Source organism: Callorhinus ursinus, unplaced genomic scaffold (genome assembly GCF_003265705.2).
Source record: "Callorhinus ursinus isolate GAN/ISIS: 27379988/994484 unplaced genomic scaffold, GSC_fseal_2.0 scaffold5, whole genome shotgun sequence".
In the NCBI taxonomy this organism is placed as follows: Eukaryota; Metazoa; Chordata; class Mammalia; order Carnivora; family Otariidae; genus Callorhinus; species Callorhinus ursinus.
In genome coordinates this window covers 43,717,083-43,743,263 of record NW_027397067.1, presented here as the reverse complement: position 1 = coordinate 43,743,263, position 26,181 = coordinate 43,717,083, and the positions used below count along the sequence as shown (strand labels likewise).

At 37.3% G+C, this 26,181-nt stretch overlaps 1 protein-coding gene across 1 annotated transcript in view; it reads right to left on the bottom strand.

The window, feature by feature from the left end:
- CPQ (carboxypeptidase Q) overlaps positions 1–26,181 on the bottom strand; it is a 456,203-nt gene that overhangs the window by 235,312 nt on the left and 194,710 nt on the right. Inside the window, exon 4 of the mRNA XM_025870877.2 lies at positions 13,709–13,916. Within this exon, the coding sequence (XP_025726662.1) occupies positions 13,709–13,916 (208 nt within the window). The remainder of the gene's footprint in view (positions 1–13,708; positions 13,917–26,181) is intronic.

Below are 26,181 nucleotides of genomic sequence, written 5' to 3'. Positions count from 1 at the left end.
CTTATTCTAGTATACCCAATGCTATAAGATAAACACGCATTTTCAGTCTCATGTCCATGTAGAAATGCATTCCAAATTCCAACCTATTTTTTGTACAACTTCTGATAAATTGGTGATTGTTCAAACTTGAAATAACATAACAAAAAGTCAATTTTAAGTAGGTATGTAGCTGCACCTACAGCTTCTAATACTCTCCCCAGACCCCTTACTGAAGATCAGATACATGCTTGATTGAAACTCCCCCATAACTTCACATCAGGGTTCCACCAGCCAGCAGGATCCTTTTTTTTTTCCACCCCAGCACCCTAATTCTGCCCACAACTTTTCATCGACTAGAATATACAAAGTCTTGATCCTAAGTTTCCTTAACACAGATGCCTCCTGGACATCTCATTTATAATTCTCTATATTCTTATTATCAAATCCAATATACACTGTTTCACATTTGAAGTTCTCACCACCCATAGTGGAACATTTATTAATATGCTGAAGCATCACCATAACTCTATTCATTAAAAGAGGGATTTGGCCACTGGATGATTGGATGGCTATCCTTTTAAAGACTAATATCCTTCTTACTCCCTCCACATCCCCCTCCAAACCCCTCACCTCCAAGAGGCTTGCATTTCCTTCATACCATTGATTTTTTTTTTTTAAGAATGAAGTATTGTGAGTTTTAACAACAGCGTTATGCTAAAGCAGCAGTGCATCATTCCACAGTTCACAATCACCCTGATTATCTTTTGCTAATTCATCATTTGAATGGTTGGGTGTTCTTCACAAGTACCATCAGTAATTCTGCATCTTATGCCTCCTCAGTAGAAAGAGTCTACTTTTTCCTTTCCTTCTTTAGGGGAAGAAAGAACTGTCCCCAGAATCTCAAAGCACAGTAACCATCATTCACTGGATAACTACTCTGTGCCAAAGCTTTCGTGGACATCTCACTGAATCCTGAAACACATCTGTGAGGCATACAAACCCCATTTTTCAGAAGGTAAACCTGAGGCTCAGAGATCCTGAACTGTGCAGAGCAACAACATGAATGACTCATCCCCCACCTGCTCTGTCCCTGTGGTGTTCCTGCTCAAGATTCTAGTTCTTAGTAGTGGGAGTTGGCAGTCCCCACAAGCCCCAATGTTGGGAGAGGGACCATTCTCAAAGGAAGGAATCCTGGGCAGACAAAAATACCTTTCTCAAGGTCTGATGACTTCATTAGAGGCCTCTTACCTTTCCCTTGCTTCTCTGCCCTAAATATAAGAAAAAAGAATTCAAAGTAACTCCCGGTTTTAAAAGAATGCTCAATCATCTCCAGAAGGAGAGTCAAACCTCCTCTGCTTCAGAATGGTGCACAGCCCCAAAATGGCACAATATTTTTGAGGTTCCCCCTTTCTGGGGTTTCAATAGTTTCCTAAAAACAAAACAAAACAAAGCAAAAAACAGTCTTATTAAAAAAAAAAAGTCTTATTCACCATCCATAGGGCTAGTACAGGAACAATTATGTAAATAGAAATCACTCAAGGTAACTGAGAGGATCTTCAGTGTATAGTGGCTGTCACAGCCCACACATTCCCAACTTCATGAGTAGATAAAGAAGAGCATAGAGCTTGAACAAGAGTGCAGAGCTTGAACTCACGGGCTTACTCTGCCCACCAACCACCCTCTTTGTCCAGTGGGCATGGACAAGTTAGGGCATGCCTAACTCTTTAAACTTTCGCTTCCCCATCTGTATAATGTGGAAAATAAAAGTATCTGATTCAGAGAGTTGTTTAGGGGATTAAATGACAAATTGGATGGTAAAATCCCTGACACATGGTAAACACAAGCTCATAGTTATGATTATTATTTTGATGGCTCACTTCTACTGGAAACTAATCAAGGTTCCTATAGGATTCTTATTGCTCAGAATAAATGGTTTTTCAAAATCACTTAATCTGCTTCTTTTCTCACTACTCTGGTTAATATATTTGCCTTTTGAATGCTAAAATAGGTTATTGGTACTCTGGAAGTGGAATCTTCCTTTTTCAGTAATGTCCTTAAAACACTGTCTTATGATAAAAAGCAATGACAAAGTATAACACTGCCTTTAATATCAGATAGTGTAGAATGTGGTAGAATGCTGAGAAAAAAGCATTCATTTCCTTCTCTGTTGGAAACCACATGAAGGGTGTTTCACAGACTGAAAACCCCCAACAATATTAAATTTCTAGACCAGTTTCATCATTTTATTTTAGTCATTAGCTTCCACTGGTAGAGAAGGCAAACATTTTCTTTTAATCATTAATTCATTCATCTATTCATTTTTCTTTAATGCAAAAAACATTTTTTGAGTGCCTACTATATACACAGAAATGAGATATAGATTAGTGACAAAACGTTAGTATAAAAAAGACCAATGGGAGTTCTAAAGAGAGAAGCCATGCATATGGCTGAGGTGATTAGGAAAGACTTCTTAGGGGAGGTAGCATCTGAGCTTGCCCTCGAACAGTGTCTGACATGCAACTATAGCTCTGTAAATTTCTATTAAATGAATGAATGTTATTGAATCATTCAATTAAAGTGAATAAATGAATAAAGAAAGAGTAGGCCAGATTTCAACAGGTCGATACAGAAATGGGAATCAGTATGGAGAAGGCAAAGAAACCAAGATGTGACACATATGGAAGAGAGAATCTTCCAGGCTTGGAGGACATAGATTATCTCTGCGGAAAGGCATGACCAGTGTAACATCTTGTAGATGCAAGGCTTTTTTTTTTTTTTTTGACAGTAAGTGGGGAGCCACTGCCTATTTTAAATAGAAGGTTGACAGAGGCATATTTCTGCACTGAGGCATCCTTGAGGAATATTGGTTGGGTGGTGATATACCAGACAGGAGAGGAGAAAGACTGGAACAGAGATGTTAAGATGTATCTCTATCATCCACACAACATCCCCTGACAGATAAAGAAGGAATGAGGTCCAGTTCTCTGATCTGCATTGAGTCCTATGCACTCATATCCAGACCGACTTCTTAGAGGCTTATTATAAAAATACACAAATGGTAGTTTACAGTATAAACTCAAAGGGCCTCTGATATAAACACTGAGGGAAAATGGGAGAAAGTTCTGGTCAGAATAAATTTGGAATGAAATATTGTAATTTTGCAAAGAGATGAGGCATGACTAAGGAAGAACATGCATTAACTGGGCATAATTGCTGCTAAAAATTCACATGACATTAAACTAAGTTAGTTTAACCTTAAATTAAGAGTCAAGAATGTGCACAGAATAATAATGTTCTTCATCCAATCATTCATGTTTAATTTAACTAACAGCATTACTATGACGGCACATTCGGCACATGGCCACACAGTGTTCTTAGAATGTTCCAAGGGCAGTTCTTTTGGCACGGAAAGAAACCGTGTTAACCCCTTCCTAAGCTTCCCATTGATTATTATTTAAAATTACTCTGTTTTAGCAAAACCCATAAACAGTTCAAAAGACAACTCCAAAATTCCCTAGCCCCATATTTATTTAGATGTAACATCATTTTACTGAAAGATTCATGCATAATCAAAACATCTAATAATAGGTTAAGTAAATTACAGAATATCTATTTGTCAGAATAACTTACAGATAGTAAAATTTCTATTCCAAGGGATATTTTGCCTGATGTTAAACAAAAATCAGATCTGACACTATCTACAAAATATAGCTATATAAAAATATTCATAGAAAAACCACAGGGGAGGAAATGCAGCAAGATGTTAATAGCAATTGTCTGAGTTAATTTGATCCTGAGTAAAAATTCTTTTTATTTTTCTCTGTCTTTCAAATAAGTAGATACTAATTTTATATGAAAATCTAATTTAAATAATAAACCTAGTCTTTCTATCAGGAGCTGCTGCTAAATCTAGAAAACAGTGGAGTTGGAACTGAGATGCAAAGAAATTTCTGCAACCTAAATATAAAGGTTCGGTTTATGGGCCTGTCACAGTGGGTGACACATGGGTAGCACTCAATAAATAGTCCATGAATGAGATATGGCACAGAGTAACAAGTAAATTTGGGCAATTCTCTTTTTAAAAAATTCAGTTGGTTAGCAGGATGCCAAGCAAAACACATAATTGGTTATAAAATGTTAATTTCTACCTGATTGTTGCAGCAGAACTGGTAGAGTGAAAATCCTGGGGAAAATCCAGGTGTTCTTCATTAGCTATTTCTTGGCCCTATTTTTAAGCTTAAAGTTTTCAAAACACAGACCCAGACAGTTTAGTGCAGTAACAACATAGGGAGGTGGCTATTTTGGATAACCTGGACTCCCCTTTCACGAAGGATTTATACAGTACATTTTTTGTTTTAACTGTGGCACATTTTTTGCATACACTTTTCACTTTGCCCAGAACACCTCCCAATAAATTCCTTGTCCATCTATTAAATTCCTGCTCATCTCTCTCACCTTTCAGTAGCCGGCTTTCCTGACAGCTCAGACACAGTATTCCTTTCTGTGTATCTTGTGCTCTCTGATTACTGTATTATTTCACCCCAAAACCTAGTAGCTTAAAATAATAAATACTTATTACCTCACATAGTTTTTGTGGGTTAAGAATCTGGGAGCAGAGAAGCTGGGTGGGTCTGGCTCAGGGTCTCTTATGAGGTATGGTCAAGATGGTGGCCAGGGCTGTAGTTATCTAAAGGCTCAACTGGATCTGCTGGATCTACTTAACTGGCTAATTTGTGCTGGTGGATAAGAGAAGGCCCCCAGCTTCTCACCACATGGACCTCTCCACAGGGCCGCCTGAGTATCCTCACAACATGGCAGCTGGCTTCTCCCTGAGTGAGTGATCCACGAGAAAGAGCAAGGAGGAAGCCACATGCTTTTTATGTTCTAATCCCAGACGTTACCCACCATCATTTCTGCCACATTCCACTCATTAGAAGCAAATCACTAAGTACAGCCTACACATGGGGGAAGGTAATCTGGCTCCATCTTTTAAAAGGAGATCAAAGAATTTAGGGACAATTTTAAAACCTCTGAGACTGCTCTTACTGAATTATATGGTAATTATTTATCCAAATAATTTCATTCTTCAGGTTGTGTTTTAGAGCATCCCTAAAGCATTTGTTCTACGCTATATTAAACTGCAGGGCTCTGGGCAGGGACTACAGCAAGTTATAGAGGAATCAGACTTTGAATCTTAACTCCCACTTATTAGATGTGTGTCTGACTTGAGTAATTTACTTGAATCTCAGCTTCTTCCTCTTTCAGGTGAAACTGTGATAATTAGCCCTGTTGTCAGGATTAAATGAGATACTACAGGTGAGAGTACACTGCAAACTGTAAAGGATTGCAGGGTACGTTCGTACTGGGTCAGCCAGGATGGAGCGCCACAGGCCGTGCATCACTACAGTGGAGTCCAAGTTGCAGAATTCACTGCCTGCTTTACTTAACCACCATGCAAGGGGCCCTTTACCATCTCTTCTCTTTGCCTCAGAATATTTCCTGAGTTTGTCACATAGAGTTCTACATGGACTAGGTATTCAACAAGCATTTGTTGTTGCTGATTATAGTGCTGACAGTTGTGCTGGTTTCCTTTTCGTTTAGGGTAAAACAGGAAACTCTTTAGAGAGCAGGATCTCACAAACCAGACTAGAAAAAGACTAAGAAGTCCAGGATAACTAATTGTTAGAGCACAGTTTCCAGGATAGAATAAACTTGTGTTTACTCCTAGCTCTTCCATGCAGAAGCTTTGTGAACTTTATGATCTAAGCCTCAGTTTCTTCACCTGTAACATGGGGATAACAGCATGGCTTACTTGACAAGGTCATAGTGAAAATTAAAGGAGAAAATGCATGAGAAGCATCGAGAATACTGCCTGTCACATGGTAAACACTCCATAAATGTGGATTATTATTCATCTTATGATTATTATTAAATGACTCCATCATTAATAAAAGAAAGGTGCTCAAATCTATGGAAGATGGCATCCTCTTGCTTGCAAGTCCCATTTTGGCCACTAGGATGACTTACTGAGTACAGGAAAGAGTACTCTCCAAGGGGCGCTGTGTCTACCTGGGTGGCTATCTATCTAAAACAGCCTGTCTGGCTGGAGCTATTTCCATTTGCTGTCTTTATGAGCCCAGAGGCATGCATAGCTATGAGCACATTTCAGAAATTTGAAAAATAAACAATGAAATGCCTTATGCTTGCCACACATGTATTTTTCCTTCCATGATTTAGGTTGGCTGGTTCTAAGCCATAAAAAGTTTATAATAAGAAAGAAAAAAAAGAATGAAATTTGCCAGCTTCAAACTCTTTAACTCCACCCCCAAAAACTTTCCAACTCAAGGTTAAGATGTGAACAAATGTTCCAACCAATAGGTTCATGAAAGATTTAGTAATTACTTTGCTTATGAAAGTTTAAACAGCTGCTTGTTAGCAAAAAGGCTCCCACCCAGGCAACATAACTTGCTGTACCCATTAAGGAGGTTTTACAAATCATCAGACTACATATTCAGATGCAAGACAAAACTGCATTTGCTATATAGCCTGTAACTAGTCAATTCTGTACGGCATGATTTTGTTCACCAGGTCCATCAGGTTTTGTTTATTCCTTCGACAAGGTCTTGACAGCATCAACGTTAAAGCTGTTTCCAAAAGAATGGCTGAGATTTTCAATAATTTATTTTTAAAAACATACATATGTGGAAGAGGCCATGCGTTTTTCTTTAGGTTATTTTACAGCATAACTGCTGAACACAGGGTTCACTATCAGACAGATTTAGAAATTATAGGAGGTCACATCACATTCCTTTAAAAAAAGAATAACACTACTCTTTGGGCTTTCATACATACTATTCCCTCTGCTTGGAGCATCCCCAACCCCACCCATGTAACCTTTAGCTTGGTTAACTCCTCGTGGTTAACTACTCGTGTTGAGGAATCAATTGGATCTCTACAGAAAGGCTTCCTTGGCTTCCCTGACCAGGATGTTTGCCCCTGAAATGAGCCCCTATTATACCATGTAGCTGCCATATTACGACACTTGTGGTTACCTGTTTACTTGCTTGTCTCTTCTGCCCCAAGTGCTATGAAAGGAATGTGACACAGCCAGCATATAGTAAGAGCTCAATAAATTCTTGTAGAATGAATAAATGAATTCCACCCAAACTGCACTTTCTCTCCCCTGCATTCAAACTTTAACAACTTCTGCCAATTTTATTTCCTAAATATTTCCTGAATCCTTCTCCTCTTTCCCGACACTATGTCAACCATCCCAGCCCACGTCCTCCTATCTCCTAGCTGAATTGCAGTCTTTGCCTTCAGTCTTCTAATAGTGGCCAAAGTGTACCAAAACGCAAAGTTCCTGCTAAAACGCTTCAGGGACTTCCTACTGCCAACAGGACAAAGCCCCAGCCTTGCCCATGGTATGTCAAGGCTGGGCTCCGTCCCTCTGATGAGCCCTTCAATTTCTCAACTCCTTGCTTTTGCATAAGCTCTCCCCTCTCCAGTAAAGGTCAATATATTGAGGGTCAGAGAGGCAAAATGACCTACCAAGAGAATGTGAGTGGTAGGATTTGAGTTCTACTGGCCATGTTTCTAACCCCAGGGCTATGCTGACCATCTGACACCATTGCTGTAACTCTCATGCCTGACACATACTGGGTACTCAATAAATTCGTGTTGCATTAATGAATGCATAGTTTTTAAAAAGGAATATTAAAAAACACCAAAACATAAGCTACCCAGTGAATCTTATGCCCTACTGTTTCTCAAAAAGTTTGGGGAATATTACAAATATTCAAACTTCTTAAAAATTCCCAGCGTACACCAGCACAATAAAGGTTTAAGAAGTGCCACAAAAAAAGTTTATTTTACTTTTTCAATAGAAGAGTTCCTAACTGTATCTGAACACAGAATGTCAAAAAACAAACAAACAAAACACTTCCCAACACTGCTACTTTGCCAAGGAACGAAAGGGCTCCCACTGTGTCTTGTTACTATCGAACAGCATACAATGTGTGTACCATCAGTATGATGATGATCCCCAAGTATTTTTTTTTTTAATAATGGAATTTTAAGGCTGGAAATGAACTTTGAGTTTTCCCAGACAAAGTTCCCCATTCTATAGTTGAAGGACTGAGTGGGCCAGGGTCATTCAGCTTATTGTGGCAGAAACAAAACCAGAACCAAGGCGTGTGGCAACACCCACGCTGTGTTCTTTCCATTATTCCACTCCAGTGATTCTCAATCTGGGGCGACTTCTGTCCCAGACATTTCACAATGTCTGGAGTTTTGTTTTTGTTTTTGTTTTTGTTTTTGTTTGACAGTCATGGTTATAGGGTGTGGGGGAGAGGCCAGGGATGCTGCTAAATAATCTATAACACACAGAGCAGACCCCCACAACAAAGAATTATTTGGCCCAAAATGCTAATAGTGTAGATATTAAGAAACCCCCCCCCACACACACACACAAAGAAAAAGTGAGCTATCCAGCTAACAAACTAAAACCTTCATCTCAACGTTTTCCACTGGCCTGCACAGTACTGCATTATATTTGAAATACTACTTTATATGAAACTGAAATTGTTCTTTGAATCCATGAAAATAACTGCCATAGGAAAAATGCATGTATAAAAAAACAATTTCACTCATCAAGGCTTTATCAAAATGGATTTGGATATTATCAACCAAAAAAAAAATCTAAAACACTTTTCTTTTCCACACAATTCCCTCAGAAGACTTCTGGAATATATTAACATTTTTTAAAATATTACATTTACCAGGCAAAACCTCAGAATAAGGCCTAGGAAATCACTGAGGAGCAAAGGAGATGGGGCAGCCCCAAGAGTCAACACTGGAGAATCTGTTCTCAGTAGAGAGTCTGTCTTACAGGTGTACCGACTCCCTAGTTTCAGGCCATCAGCCCTTTTGTCAGGTCACTTTGAGCACAACCCTCCTTCTGTGTTTGCCTATTTGCTGGAGTGAAACACCAGGGAAGCATCATAAAGTGAGGCCAGGAAAGGGCTTATTCAGGCTAATGTCAGGACAGGGTCCCCCCTACACATTGGCATGATTCTGGGCTTGGAGGAGCCAGAACGTGCCACTTTAGGAAGAGGGTAGAATTAATGTGCATAATACCCCTACTCTGCCATTTTCACTTATTGAAACTCAATAAAGTATTTGTATTATTGGCAGTTTTAAAAAGCCTATGTAAGTAAGTATGTAAGTAATTCAGTACTTATAGCTTATGGCTAAATTATACAGTAGGGTTTTGAAATGTGTTAATGCTTCATCAATCACATATACACTTTTTTAGAGCTGAAAATAACCACACCTCGTCCATGGTTCTTGGGCCAAATCAGAGGGATTCTTTATGTGCTAACTGCTTTTCTTTCATTAAAGTGCTGTGTATGAATAATGAGATATAAGGGGTTGTGCTGGGTGTTAGCACTGAAGACTGTCTGTCAGCCACTGTGTGAATGTTAGCCTACCGTCAAGACACCCGGGATGTTTGATCTGCAAGCAGAATAACAGAAATTGCAATAAACCCTCTTCTTTTTAGAGCTAATTTCCATTGCAAGTAATTTGCTTAGCATTATTTAACACTCTTCTTTAGTCTGACATGGAGTAAGGCAGGGAGGATGTGTCAGAGATAAGTTAGTCAACCTATGTTTACGTCACTGCCGCCATTACAGTAGTCCCCTCCTTATCCACAGGGGACACATTCCAAGATTCCCAGTGGATGCCCAAAACCACGGATAACATTGCACCTTATATCTATTTTTTCCTACGCATACATACCCATGATGAAGTTTAACTTCTAAATTTGGCACAGAGCTTAACAACAATAACATAATAAAACAGAAAATTATAACAGCATACTGTAATAAATGTTATGTGAATGTGATCGCTCTCTCAAAATACCTTATTGTCCTGTACTCACTCCTCGTGATGATGTGTGATGATAAAATGCCTACGTGATGAGCCGCAGTGAGGGGAATGATGTAGGCATGTGATGTAGCCTTGAGTTACTGCTGACTTGGCCTTACATCAGAAGGAGGAGCATCTGCTTCCGGACTGTGGTTCACCGCAGGTAACTGAACCCGCAGAAGGCGAAACCGCAGATAAGGCAGGACTACCGTACTTATCATTAAAAACAAAGCTGAGCGATTTTCAGAAAGTTTGCCAGAGTGGAGGAGGGCTAGACTCCCTCATTAGCCAATGAAAGAATCGTTCTTAGTTGGCATTTGAATCTCCATCAGACATGTCTTTCCCCTCTTTCATTCTCATTTTCTACTCACTTCTGAGCATTCATTTTCTGCTACATAATTTTCTCTTACCTATAACTGCCTCCCTCCCTCTATGTCTCTTTTCCTCTGTCTTCTGCTCACCTCTGATTACTCACCCCAGTATTTATCTTTATCATAACCTTTATCTTATAGGGAACAGGAGAGGGGGTCTGACAGCAGGGAAACACCAGGTGGAAATCAGCGTTTTAAAACAGCTCTGAGCTGCGTTGCAAAAATAGGGGAGAGATTAGAACAAGAAAAATCAGTGGGGAGGGAATTATTAGGACAATAATGACAGTAAAGGCAAGACAGAGCAGATTTTTTTTTTTTTAACATGATGAAAGTAGACTTAATAGGATGTGGTGCCTGGCTGTAGGTCAGTGATAAAGAGGAGAAAATGAAAACTAATGTGAAGTGCTCTAACCGTGCCGGCAGGTAAACACGGCTCCTTTCACAGAGACGGGAAATTAGGCAAGTGATCAGGTTTGAAGGAATTGAGGTGTTCAGGCTTGGACAACACAGAGTTGCACTTAGGGGTGATGTCCAATGTGTCAATGGACAATCACTATTCTAAATGGACAGGAGAACGTCTAGATTTAACAGGAATTGAGATTAAGAAAATTATCCAACCATTTTCTCCTTTACTTCCTCTCTTCATTTTACTAAAACAAAATATGTGTTGAGAAGCTACAGCATGCCAAGTCCTAGTATAGGCATTAGTGAGAAGAGAGAAAAAAAGTAAACAGAGTGTCTGCTCAGGGCATTAGCAAGCTCTGGTGGGAGATGACACCATCAGAGCATATAGTGCTGAGATGAGGTGAAGGTTACCTGAGGAAGCTTCATGGAAGGGGTAGCATTGATCAGGACTATGCTTACTTACATTAGGTTCATTAACTCACCTAATGCCTAGAGAGAAGAACCATGCTTGCTGCTTCCCTTCACAGTCTGGACCCCTCACAGTGATGCAGTTTCAGGCAGACTATGAGACAGATTCCTCCCCAAAAACAGTCACAGAGAATTCACTGCACTCATCCACATTCCTTCTGTGGAAGTAATACTGGACTTCTTTGTGGGAGAACTTTTGTTAATTTTCTACCTTGTATGTCTTGGTAACAACGTATTTATAACCAACTTCTGGAATGCCATGCAATGCTATGGTAGAGGTAAAAGTTTAATCCTGAGTCTTGGGAACTCTCTGGAATCTACCCACCTAAGAAGCTACCCCCCACAGAATACAGAGACTGAAGCATCCTGATGGAGATTAGGGTGCTTAAAATTCAGGCTGACCCAGCAAGTCTACTCCTAGGCATTTACCCAAAGAGAAATGAAAATGTAGGTCCACAGAAAGATTTGCATAAGAATATTCACAGAAGCTCTACTTATAACAATCAAAAACTAGAAACCACCCAAATGTCCAACAACTGCTGAATGGATAAACAAATTGTGGTATATCCATGCAATAAAATATCACTTAGCAGCAATATAAAGGGATGGACAATTGATAAAACAACATGGATAAATCTCAAAAGCATTCTATGTGAGTGAAAGAAGCCAGACTTGGAAGACTACACATTCTGTGATTCCACTTTTATGAAATTCTAGAGAAGAAAAAACTCTAGTTCTAGGAAGCAGATCAGTAGTTACCAGGGGGCAGGGGAGTGGAGGAGGAGATGGACAGCAAAGGCGTACGAGCAGTGTTTGGAGTGATGAAAATATTCTCTATTATGTAGTGGTTATATTACTGTGTACAGTTTTCAAAGCTCATTGAACTGTATACTAAATTTGGTAAATTTATGTAATTATGCTTCCATAAAGCTATTTTTTTTTTAAATCAGCCTGAGCTGAGGAGTAGACCCAAGCATTCCCAGCCAGAAGATGCCAATGGCCCTTAGGAAGCTGTATGAGCCAGCACTACCTCAGCCCTCTGGCTGCTACAGCCCTAAACAGAGCTCCTCTGCTTCAATGCTTTAGCTCAGACCTTGACACCCCCTGGCTGCTGCAGACTAAGGCTCCCGATAACTCACGCTCATCTTGCCACCCAGCCTAGGGACCAGAGAACCCTGCTCACCCAGACGACTGATCACTGATAATCCTAAACCCCTCCTGCTCTGGACTAGCAGCCTTAAAAATGGCAACACTTTATCCTAGAACTACTGACTGGGGAAAATACCTGGTAAGGATTACACTTTAAGGAGGCTGACTCCTTGGAACCTGGAATATAGACTCTGAGCCCTTCTGTTATCAGGTTCCTAAAGGGCAAGGGGCTTGTTTGTTTCTTTTCTCAACATTGGAAAGTAGACTTTCTCTATAGCTATCTGACTCCCTAGGGTCCTACTGAAATCTTGCTTCTCCATTATCGCTGTGGCTACAAGCCTAAGACTGGTGCATGCCCACATCCTGGATGTAATTTGGGAAGGAAGAACATAAAACAAATCTTCACCGCAACAGAGCCCTTATGTCTGGGAGAGGTCCTGAGTCAAGACAGGTACAGAACGTTTGTTTCTCCATCACTATTCACTTTTTCCTTCACCCCATTTACCTCCTTCAGCAATATACAAGTCTGTAATTCTGGAATAACTTGATATTTAAGTGCTATTTCCAGAGTTTCAATAACTACTAATAGAGGAAATTTGCAACAGACACCTTATCAGAACAGTTTTTTGGTACACTTGATGTCAGATGAAGTAAACTTCCATTCAGCATGTGTCTGCATTGTACCAAACACTGTGCTAGGCTATTTGATGTGCTGGGCTAGTTGAGTCCTCATGATAATCCTGCTAAATTACATACACCATCGCTTCTTTGCAGAAAAGTTCTCTAAGACTCAGAGAATAAGCAACTTGCCAAACTTATTTAACCTTCGGCTAGCATAGAGTCTGAATCTACCTCTAGTACTATTTGATTTGCAAACTTTGCTAAGGAAAAAAATACTTCGGGAAATTACTGTGGTTTAAAACTTGGTTTAAACATTTTTAAGGTCCTGGTTTTGACCTCAGGCACCTGAGTGTGGACCTCAGGCACCTGAGTTTCCTTCGATGTTACTTTCCTCACCTGTAAATGATGAAAGTAAATCCATTTCACTGAGCTTTGAAAGACTCAAATAACATAATCCACACAATAAGCATAATAACTATTAGCTATTGGTATGATCTCAAATGCCAACCTGGCTCCAAATGGAATAAATACATGTGTGTATGGGGGGGGGTGTGGGTGTGCATCTAGACAGAGGTTGAATTTCCACACCATGGGTCCTATTTCACTCTTCAAATCGTTGTAAAACTTTTAGTGGGAAATAAGTAAATATATATATCCTGCCTTCAATGAGTTTATATGAACCATCTCTGTAAATTCATGTTCTCTCTTTCCCCAGCCATCTCTAAAAACTGATACTTGACCACAAAACCCTATTCCCAAACAGCCCATGCACTCCCTTCACTCACCTGCTCTGGGTACTTGCTACCAATGATCTCTGCTACAGTGTTGAATGAATCAACATCTGGGTACTTCTTTGCCCCCATCTTCAGCTGAATTACAATTCTGTTCCCACGAGAAGCCATTCTTGACATCATTTCTGCATCTTCCACTGTAATACAAGCTGTTGGGATTTTTGGCACACCATCTTGGTATTCCTGAATACCTGTGTGAGGACTTGAGAAAAGAAGCCACCAGGTTACCTTAAAAGTAGAAATGGACCAAAGGTATTTTTTAAGTGTCTGCATTTGACATTTGATTCTCATTGATCTTTGTTTGCATATGAGAAATAGGATGGGTGGGCAATATTGGTTTATTTGCTTTTGATGTGAATTTTCCTTTTTGGTAAAAATAACTTAGAAACTTCAATTTAATGGTCATCTCATTGAAAACATTACATGAAATTTATTTTGATAATTTGATGATCCTTTAAAGTTGCAAACTGCCTCAAACTCAAAAGAACATTAACAGCATCTTCATGACCAAGAGGTGAATGAACACATGTGTTCAAGGAGACAAAGAAAGCTCCGAAGTCCATCAAGGCTACAGACCAGAAGACCCACACGTCTGGGAGAAAACTGCCCAAATACATCCAGCTCTCTGTCACAAACCAGCTCTGGGGATACTCTCTTCCCACTCAAACACAGAGATCTGAACATGCAGCCCTGCATTGGTGGTAGAATGCTTTTGCAGAAAACTGTAGAACAATGGGAGATATTTGTGTTCCCATGAAGAAAAGTGCTGCATAAACCCCAGTCCCTGATTTTACTGTTACAAGAAAAAGAAAACTATGATAATTCTGGCACCAGAAAAGAAGTATTACCCCAATGGTCAAGTTTTTCCTGGTAATTTCCAGATGCTTCTTAGATTACTAAAAACACTTGTAATTAAAGTTTCTATGAATCTATTGTTGATTCAACCTCTATGCATGCTAATTGAGTTTATCAAACTCATTTCCTAAAATTGCTCTGTCAAACTGTCCCTTTTTGCTCCTGAGGTAGGACTCCAAAGCCTCCCAAACCACAACCCCCTCGGGACCAAACTGGCACAGGCTTCAGAGTGTGCATCACACCCTCTCAGCCCATTCCCATCTTCTGTGAAGGCACAAGCTAACTGCCTCCCTCTTAAAAGTAATTTTTCTTTTCCTACTTCCATGTTTGTTTCAGGTTGCCTCATATTTGCAGGAAACCCTTTCTCCTTCTCTCAGCCACAACACATTTCTCTCCTATAGAAGTGACTCCAACCTCCACATGCATAAACATGACAATCCAGTCTTATCACTGCTTTCTTGGTGTGACTGCACGGTTGTGACAATATGTCTGGTGACTATTTACTTACTTAGAGAAATTGCACAGCAAAATGATTAAGAACAGAGACCGCAGAGCAAAACCATCTAGGTTCAAATCTGGGCTATGGCACTTATTGCTAACTGACCTTGGGCAAATTATATATACTTGCTTCAGTGGCTTCATCTATAAATAAAAGTGATAATGATACTTAACTCACAGAGTTATTTTGCAGATTCAATTAATTTATACAAGTGAATCACTAGCCATGAAACCTAGAACTCAATAAATGCTAAATATTTATTTTGCTAACTTGTCTATTACATTATCCCTGCAGAGAGAGACTGTCTAATCTCAAATCCTTAGCACCATCTTAGCACACCCTCTATGAACATTTCTTAAATGGTAGTCTTCATCAAGAGAGAGACAAATGACTTATAAACTCAAAAACCATAATACAGAAACCCTGAATCTCAATCCCTACTCTGGAATAAGCCTAATTCACTCTAACTTCTGGTTCAGAGTGGGCCATGCGGTCATATAACCTAGGTTAAATCCTGACTCTACCATGACATGAAGCAACCCACATGATCTCTCTGTTTCTGAGTTTCCATATCTATAAAGTGGAGAATAATATTAGTATTGACTTCATAAGATTGCTATGAGGATAAAAGATAGTATATATAAAGAATTTAAAATGGTATTTGGCACATTATAATTATTTAGTAAATATTAGTATTATTTCTTCAGTGCAATTTTTCCCAATGAGTTGGTACAGTGATTAATGACCAAAAGTACTTTGAAACATGTAGGAAAACAATCTAAATATTTATTGTTTGGATTACCTTACATGATGTCTGGGATTCAACAAACTCTCCTTGTTCTCAGACTCTTACTCAAGAGGAGGTCAGTGTAACATTTCTCAACAGGTTCTTTTTTTTAAGTCTTTATTTAAATTCCAGTTAGTTAACATACAGTGTAATATTGGTTTCAGGTGTACAGTATAGTGATTCAACACTTCTATACAATACCTGTTGCTCATCACAAGTACACTCCTTCATCCCTATTAGCTATTTAACACATCCCTCCACCCACCACCCCTTTGGTAACCATCAATTTGTTCTCTACAGTTAAGAGTCTGTTTCTTGGTTTGCCAATCTCACTTTCTTTTCTTTCCTTTTGCTTGTTTGTTTTGTTTAAATGATTTTTCTGAAGAAATCTGTACCAATAAGTTAGGGTAAGCGTTCTCAAAGTGGGGACAGTAAGTTGGGCATGTACCCATGACTCCAGGGAGGAAAACAGCACTAAAAGTCATCTTCCAACTATGGTTCTGAATTCAAGATATAAAAGCCTTGTAATTTGTTTCTGCAATTAAGAATGTCCTCCTGTACTGCAATCCAGCACTGTTTAGTAGAAGTAGGAAGAATGAGGACTCAACACTTTTCTCTGCCAAAATAATTCAATGGATATAGAAAAATATTTTCAAAGAAACGGTGCTGGGGTCAACCAAATATCCACATGTAAGAGAAAAAAGCTGCACCCATATATCACAGCATATATAAAAATCAATTAAAAATTAATTACAGGGGGAACCTGGGGGGGCTAAGTTGGTTGTGTCTGACTCCTGATTTGGGCTCAGGTCATGATCTCAGGGTCATGAGATTGATCCCTGAGTCTGGCCCTGTGCTGGGTGTAGAGCCTGCTTAAGATTCTCTCTCTCCCTCTTTCTCTGCCCCTCCCCCTCCTCCCTCTCTCTCTCTCTCTCTAAAAACAAATAAAAATAAAGATAAAAATAAAAATAAAATATTTTTAAAAAATTAATCACAGACCTAAATGTAAGAGCTAAAACTATAAAACTTCATGACCTCAGGTAATGAAATTATTTCTCAGATACAACACCAAAATCATAAGCAACAAAAGAAAAAAAGATAAATTGAACCATCGAAGTTGTAAACCTTCGTATTTCAAAAGACACCATCAGAAAATGAAAAGACAATGCACAGGATGGAAGAAAATTTTTGTAAATTGTGTACCTGATAAAGCACTTATATCTGCAATATATACAATCTACAATATATAAAAATTTGAAACCCTGTACATTGCTGATGGGAATGTAAAATGGTGAAGCCACTTTAAAAACAATTTGACAGTTCCTTAAAAAGTGAAACATGTACTGCTAGGTATACAGTCAAGAGAAATGAAAATATATATTAACATGAAAACTTGCACACAAATGTTCATGGAAGCATTATTCGTAATAGTCAAAGGTAAAAACAACCCTTATGTCTATCAGCTCATGAATGAATCAGTAAAATGTATGTCCATACAATGGAATATTACTCAGCAATAAAAAAAATTATGTTCTTATACATGCTGCAACATGGATGAAACTTAAAAACATCATCTGAAGTGAAAGAAGTAAAAAAAGACCACATATTGTAAGAGTCCACTTATATGAAATGTTTAGATAGGTAAATCCATAGAGGTAGAAAGTAAATTTTAGGTTGCCTAGAGCTGGTTGAGGGCGAGGAAAATGCGCAGTGAATGCTAATAGGTATGGGGTTTCTTTGGGGGCTGATGACAATGTTTTAAAATTAATGATGGGTGTTGTAAAACTTCATGAATATCAGCTCTCCTGATTCACCAGCATGCTGGCTAGAGATCTTGGGACTTTGCAGCCTCCATTATCACATGAGTCAAGTCCTCATAATAAATCTCTTCATACATATATATATAACCTATTGGTTTTCTTTTTCTAAAGAATCATGACTAAAACAGCCACAATGAGTCAAATTTCTTTTTATTTGCAGCCAAATATATTCCCAACATTTGCAATGACCAAAATATATAAATGATGCATTACATATTTAAAAATTATAAATATTAACTTTAAACCTTTCTTTTCACAAATATACAGCTTCACATCAAATAAATAAATCCAAATTAAAATTACTGAAAGAAGCCATTATAAAGTATTCTGGGAAGATAGTGAAGTAAACCTGCCCTGTAAGAAGTGCTCAAGGGAGTCCTACAGAGTGAAATGAAAAGACACTAGACAGTAACTTGAAGCCATGTAAAGAAAGAAAGATCTCAATAAAGATAAATAAATAGGTGATTATAAAGGCTATTTTTATTGTAACAATGGTTTGTAGTTCCACTTTCATGTTTTCTAAATGATTTAAGAGACTAATGAGTTTAAAATAATTCTTAGTTTATTTGGGGACACATACTATATTAAGATGTAACTTGGTGATATCAGTGACCAAAAAGCATGGGGGTGGAGCTGAAAAGATCAGAGTTTTTCTATGTTATTGAAGTTAAGCTGTTATAAATTCAAATTAGAGTCCTATTACTTAGGATGTTAAATGTAATCCCCATGGTAACCACAAAAAAATAGTTCTAGAATATAAACAAAAGAAAATGAAAAAGAAATATAAACATTCCACTATAAAAAAATCAGCTAAACACAAAAGAAGACAGTAATGCAGAAAATGAGGGACAAAAAAAAGCTAGAAGACATTTAAAAAAAAAAGCAAATGGCAAAATGAAAGAAAAAAGTCCCTACTTAGCAATAATTACTTTAAATGTAAATAGATTAAAATCTCTAATCAAAAGGTGGAGATTGGCAGAATGGATTTTTTAAATTATCTAACTATATTCTATCTACAAGAGACTCACTTTAGAGCTAAAGACACAAATATTTTGAAAATAAAAGGATGGAAAAAGATATTCCATGCAAATATTAACCAAAAGAGAATAGGGATGGCTATACTGACATTGGACAAAATAGACTTTAAATCAAAAAGGGTTATAAGAGACAAAGAACATTATATATTAACGAAGGCGTCAATACAGCAAGAAGATATTAACAATTATGAACATTTAGGCACCTAATGGCAGACTGTCAAAATATATGAAGCAAAAACTGACAGAATTGAAGGTAGAAATAGACAGTTCTAGAATAATAGTTTGAGACTTCAATACTCAACTCTCAATAGTGAATAGAACAACCTGTGACATACACCTGTTCATAAACATTCTCCTCTCAGGTGGTCCCTCAGCATTTACTCCTAGCCTCTAGGGCTATAAAAGCAGATCCTAACAGAGGTAGGGTTTCTGAGATCTACTCGCCTTGTACCCACCCAAAACACACTTTTGTCCATGAGTCCCCTTGATAAACCATTTCTCATCAAGCTGGACTTCTCAATCTTTTTCTTCAGTTTTATGTCTCCTTCAGCATTTAGAAGTCACAGAACAACCAGACAGAAGATAAGTAAGGAAATAGAGGACTTAAACAATACAACAAACCCATTAGATCTAACAGACCACTCTATCCAACAACAGCACACACATTCTTCTCAAGCACACATGGAATGTTTTCCAGGCTAGGCCGTATTAGGCCACAAACTCAGTCTCAATAGATTTAAAAGGGCATATATCATGAAAGCATCTTCCCTGGCCACAAAAGAATGAAGTTAGAAAAAATACAAAAGGAAAAGGAAAATTCACAAATTTTTGGAAACTAAACAGCACACTCTTAACCAGCCAATGGATCAAAGAAGAAATCACAAGGGAAATTATAAAATATTTAGCTATGAAGGAAAACAAAACCACAACATACCAAAACATATAGAATGCAGCAAAAGCACTGCTAAGAGGAAAGTTTATAGTGATAAATGCTTACATTAAAAAACAGGAAAGATCTCAAATCAACCACCTAACTTTACAACTTAAGGAACTAGAAATAGAAAAAGAAGAACAAACTAAACTGAAAGCTAGTGAAAGAAAGGAAATGGAGGTTAGAATAGAGATTAAAAAAAAAGATTAGAGCAGAGATAAATGAAACACAGAATAGAAAAGCAACAAAAAAATCAATAAAACTGAAAGTTGGTTCTTTGAAAAGATCAACATAATTGACAAACCTTTAGCTAGATGGACTAAGAAATATAGAGAGAACAGTCAGATTACTAAAATCAGCAATAAAACTGGGACGTTATTACCAATTCCATAGAAATGAAAAAGGATTATAAAAGAGTATATGAACAATTATATGCTAACAAATTGGATAACCTAAATGAAATGGACAAATTTCTAGGAACATGAAACCTACCAACTCTAAGTTATGAATAAATAGAAAATCTGAATACATCTGTACCTAGTAAGGAAATTGAATTAATAATCAAAAAAATCTCCTGACAAGGAAAAGCCCTGGACATGTTGATTTCAAGGGAAAATTCTACCTAATATTTAAAGAACTAACATCAAACTTTCTCAAACTTTTTTAAAAAACTAAAAAGGAGGGATTACTTTCTAATTCATTCTATGAAGCTAGCATTACCCTAATACCAAAGCCAGGCAAGGACACTACAAGGAAATAAACTACAGACCAATAACCCTTAGGAACACTGTAAAAATTCTCAACAAAACACTAGCAAATGGCAGCATATTCAAAAGATTATACACCATGCCTAAGTGGAATTTATTCCTGGAATGCAGGGATGGTTCAACATACAAAAAAATCAATCAATGTAATTTACCACATTAACAGAATTAAGGGGAAAAATATGATCATCTTAAGTAATGAAGAAAAAGCATATGACAAGTTTCAAGACCCTTTCATTATAAAAACACTCAAAAAACTAAAAATAGAAATTACCACAATATCACTAAAGCCATTTATGAAAAACCCACAGCAAACATACTCAGTGCTGAAAAACTGAAAGCCTTTCCTCTAAAATCAGGAACACAGCAAGGATGCTAACTTTTGCAATTTCTATTCAATACAGTACTGAAAGTCATTGCCAGAGCAATCATGCAAGAAAAAGAAATAATTTTGCAACTGTTAATTTTGCAATTAATTTTGCAATTAATTTTGCAATTAAAAAATAATCTTGCAATCATGCAAGAAAAAGAAATCACATCACTTGTGAACAAATATAATTTTACTAAAATTATATTTGTTCACAAGTGATGTGATCTTATATGTACAAAAGGCTAAAGACTGCACAAAAAAACTGTTAGAACTAATAAATGAATTCACCAAAGTAACAGGATACAAAGCCAACACATAAAAATCAGCTGCATAAACATAAACAATGAACAATCTGAAAAGGAAACTACAAAAACAATTCCATTTACAATAGCATTGAAAAGACTAATATACTTAGGAATGAACTTAACCAAGGAGGTGACAAACTTGTGCAATGAAAACTACAAAACACTGCTGAAAGCAATTAAAGAAAATATAAATAAATGGAAACACATTCCATGTTCATGGATTAGAAGACTTATGTTGTTAAGATGTCAATACTCCCCAAAGCAATCTACAGATTCAATGCAATCCTCATCAAAAAATCCCAATGTCATGTTTTGTGGAAATAGAAAAAACACCCTAAAATTCTCAAGAGATGCTAACTAGCCAAAATAATCTTGAAAAAGAACAAAGCTGGAGAAGTCACACTTCCTGGTTTCAAATTACTACAAAGCTACCACAACCGAAATAGTGTTATACTTGCATAAACACAGATGTATAGACCAATGCAATAAAACAGCCCAGAAATAAACCCTTGACTATAAGGGATTTTTGACAGGTGCAAAGACCTTTCAATGGGGAAAAGGCAGAACTTTCAACAAATCTGCTGGGAAAACTGGATATACACATGCAAAAGGATGAAGTTGGACCCTTATTTAACATCGTACACAAAAATCAACTCAAAATGGATCAAAGGTTTAAATGAAAGATCTAAAACTATAAAACTGCTAGAAGAAAAATGTAGGGCAAAAGCTTCATGGCATTAGATTCCAATGATTTCTTGGAAATGACACCAAAGGCAAAGGCAACAAAAGAAAAAACAGACAAATTAGACTTCATGAATATTAGAAAATTTTGTGCATTAAAAGGCAACATCAACAGGCAAAAAGGCAACACACAGAATGAGGGAAAATGCTTGCAAATCGTATCTCTGATGAGGGATTAATATTCAAAATAATTAGAGAACTCATAAAGCTGAACAACAAAACCCAGACAACCCAATTTAAAAAGTGAGCAAAGACTTGAATAGACATTTCAACAAAGAAAATATACAAGTGATCAATAAACCCCAAAAAATATGCTCAACATCACTAATCATTAGGGAAATAAAAATCAAAACTAATGAGATACCACTTTACACCTATTAGGCTGTCTATTATCAAAAAACAGAAAATAACAGATGTTGGTAAGAAGGCAGAGAAATAAGAACCTTTGTGCACTAAAATGGGAAATGTAAAATGGACAGACTCTTTGGGAAACAGTATGGTGGTTCCTTACAAAATGAAAAATAGAACTACCATATGATCTGTCAACTCCACTTCTGGTCATATACCCAAAATAATTAAAAGCAGAGTCTCAAGGATATACACCCATGTTCATAGCAGCATTATTCACAATAGCTGAAAGGTGGAAGCTACCCTAGTGTTCATCAGTGGATGAATGGATAAACACAATGTGGTATATACATACAATGGAATATTATTCAGCTTTAAAAAGAAAGGAAATTCTGACATAGGCTACAACACAGATAAACATTGGGGGCATTATGCTAAGTGAAATAAGGCAGTCACAAAAAAACAAATACTATATGATATCACTTACACGAGGTACTTAGGGTAATCAAAATCATGGCGGCAGAAAGTAGAATGGTGGTTTTCAGGGGCTGGTGGGGAGTGGAAAATGGGGGGTTATTGTTCGATGGGTATAGAGTTTCAGTTTTACAAGATGAGAGAGTTATGGAGATGGATGGTTCTGATGTTGCACATTAGGAATGTATTCAATACCACTAACCTGTACACTTAAAATGAGTAAGATGGTAACTTTTATGTCATTTGTGTTTTAAAAAGCCATTACATAAAATAAAATCCAATATTGTGTAAATTATAGGGCAAAGTATACATACATTCTATGCTGATGGTACTGTTTAATTAATTTAATATTTCTAGAGCGTGATTTCCCAACATGTAGCAAGAACTATAAAATTTCTTACTTTGTTTGCTTATTCTGCTTTGGAGGACAGACTCTTCGGCAATATTATAAAATAAGAAAAAAAACAATTTCTATTAAGCTGTTTCCTGCATCTCTGTATAAATGTGAAAATCTAGAAACAGTCCAGCCACGGTAGCAGGAAAATGAAACTAGCAAGGCAAGTAAATGGCCAAAAGCAATACATGGAAACATGTAGATGAAATAATGTTAAGTTAAAATAAAAGAACTGAATACCAAATGCACACAATAAAAATGGAACATGAATCTGGAGTGATATAAATTAGTATCTCCTCGATTCTTTGAGAAACTACACTCATCCTGTTAGACTGTGATCATGTGAACTGCAACATTACCAATAAACAGAAGTAAATTCTTAAAAATCTATGCCACAGTCTGTAAAATAACCTGGAAGCAAAGCCTGAAGCTATCACAGTGGCAGTTTGAATCCTTGAAATACTAGGTCACAGGTATTTGAGCACCTGTGGCGAATTAACAGAAAAATATCTGTTGAAATTTTCTTTTCTTCCACCATCAATTGCATGAAATACTTGCAGCTGAATCCTTCTGCAGTGCTGGTCCATCAATGTGCCATCTAGGCAGAATTACAAAGCTAATATTTTCTTGATGCCAATCGCATTTGGGTTCAAGGGCTCTTCCTGTGCATCTGGTAGTGTTTTAACTGTTTATTCACATTTGTATACATCTTCTCAGCCTCTGTGGCAATAGGTACATGTTTTAGTTTTCTAATCTTTAGAGAAGTTGTGTATGAGCTCTCTTTCCCACAATGATATAGAGGGGCACAGAATTACCTCTGAAAAGATTGCTGGCACAGAGAGGAAATCAGCACTCAATTACTTCAAAGGAGGAAAATAATGTCTACAAACAGCCTCTGCACATCATTATCAGTAAACTTGCTCAAATAAGACATTTCCATAAAATAAAAATAGATGCCCTGACCTTTGCTTTAAAATTTTCCCCTTGGCCTTTTTTAAGCTTTATTTTGGTATTAGTTTTTTGTCCTTATTTTTCGGCATCAAAAAAGGCCTTCAGTCAAGTAGTAGAGCCTTAAGCCCTACAGATTTAAGGAAGTGGTATTCTTATTCCATGGACCCGTAAAGCATAAACCCTTCCATCAAAACTCACAACATACCATAAAGAAAAGTTAAACTCTCTGACAGAGCAATCCATGGAACATTCCCCCAAACATGAATGATAATAACAGGTAGCACTTACAGAGCAATTGCTACAGGGCTGGTGGCCTTCTGAGTGTTTTACATACATTAATTCATTTACCTATCACTGTAACCCTATGAAGTAAGCCCTCCTACTGTCCCCACTTTACAGCTGAGGAAATTGAAGTACAGAGAGGCTAAGCCATAGTCTCACAGCTAGAAGCTGATAAAGCCAAAATTGAACCCTGGCAGTCTGGCCGGAGTCCACCCTCTTAATGCATATAGAATCTATATTATACTGCCACTCACCACTCTAGGAACAATGATGATGATTTCGATGATGATGGTAGTGGTAATTATGATGATTACCATTAACAGCAATCAAAACATTACTATCTGTTGAATACTTAAGACATATACTGAGCTAAGCCATTTCATTCATTACCTTATTTAATCTTCATATCCATTCTGAGGTAGGTGCCCACATACCCATTTCTGAAAGGAACTGACAAACATAGAGTGCTCTGGGCAAGGAAGAGTGAACTTTCTTTGCAGGTTCAAGGGAACCTATTCAAGCCACACAGCACCTCTTAATCTTTTATATTTCTTCTGATGGGCAGACTGAGAAAAATGATATATTGTGATGGAAAGCATTTGCACTGTGCCTGACAGATAATTTGTGGCTTATCAATGATAGTTATGATCATCACCACCCATATTTTACATACACTTCTATACTGAAGCATCCAGGCATTGTAACTATTTATATATCTTATACCCATTACTCATCTTTTATCTATTCTAGACCATCAGCTCTATGAGAACAAAGACATTCTCTTTGTTGTTTTTGTCTACCCAGTACTACAGCACAGTTTTTAGTCCAGAATGTGTGCTCAGAAAACACAGAATTTTCTAACCTGTGGCCCCTGACACTAACTTTTGCTCATCATAATATTATCTCCTTGAACTCTATTTCCAGTTTTCTCCAAACTTTACTATTTATTGATCATGTACTATGGGTCACAATCACACGCAGGTTTTGATAAAACACAGGTCATTGGGCCCAACATCCAGAATTTCTGATTCAGGAGGTGCAGAGTGGGGCCATGGAATATGCATTTCTAACAAACTCCCAGGTGATGCAGATATTGTTGGTCCCAAGTGTTGGAGAGTTCGAGCCTTCACTGGAAGAGTTTATTCAAAAACAGGTGCTTGGCCACGGAAAAAGTGTATTCTCGACAGAGTATTCATTGCTAGAGAATCTATCACAAACATACACAGGTATGTACTATGTGCAAGACACGAATACAGGTTCTATGAAAGAATCACCCCCGCTCTCAAGGAAGTGACATTATTTGGGACAATATTCATTTCATAGAAGTGTGACTACAGAGTTATGGACTTAACACAGTAACAAACTTCTCAAATTCACATAACAAAAGGAGTGTTAGCCCTCCAAAGCTGTCACTCTGTGAAGCTGCACAGTTATTGCCATAATTGCCCAGTGCTCTAAACATTTTTGGCGCTTTTTCCTCTAAAATTCGCTTCAGAACACTTTGGCAGCCTTCCAAATGGTCAAAATGGAGGCAAAATTAGGTATTTTAAAATTAGAATTGATTTTTGGAAACAGCCAAAATATGAACAAAAGAACAAATGATCTAGGGTCCAAAACCAAGATATGTTATAAAATAATGAAACTTTTAAATGTGTAGCTGATCAATTGGATCTGAAGACAATCTCAAAAAAGAAGCATCAGAAATGTTTACATCAATGGCACCTGCGTTAGAATATGTGCTTAGACCCAAGGTATTTACAATATTTACAATAATGTTGATTAGATGTATATAGTACTGCATATTTGTTTAAAATGATTTATTCCAACAGTATTTCTTTTAAAAAATGGAAGCAACCCTGAAATTCAATAAGGAAATTGTAGTATAAGTTATGGTATTCAATTTCAATGG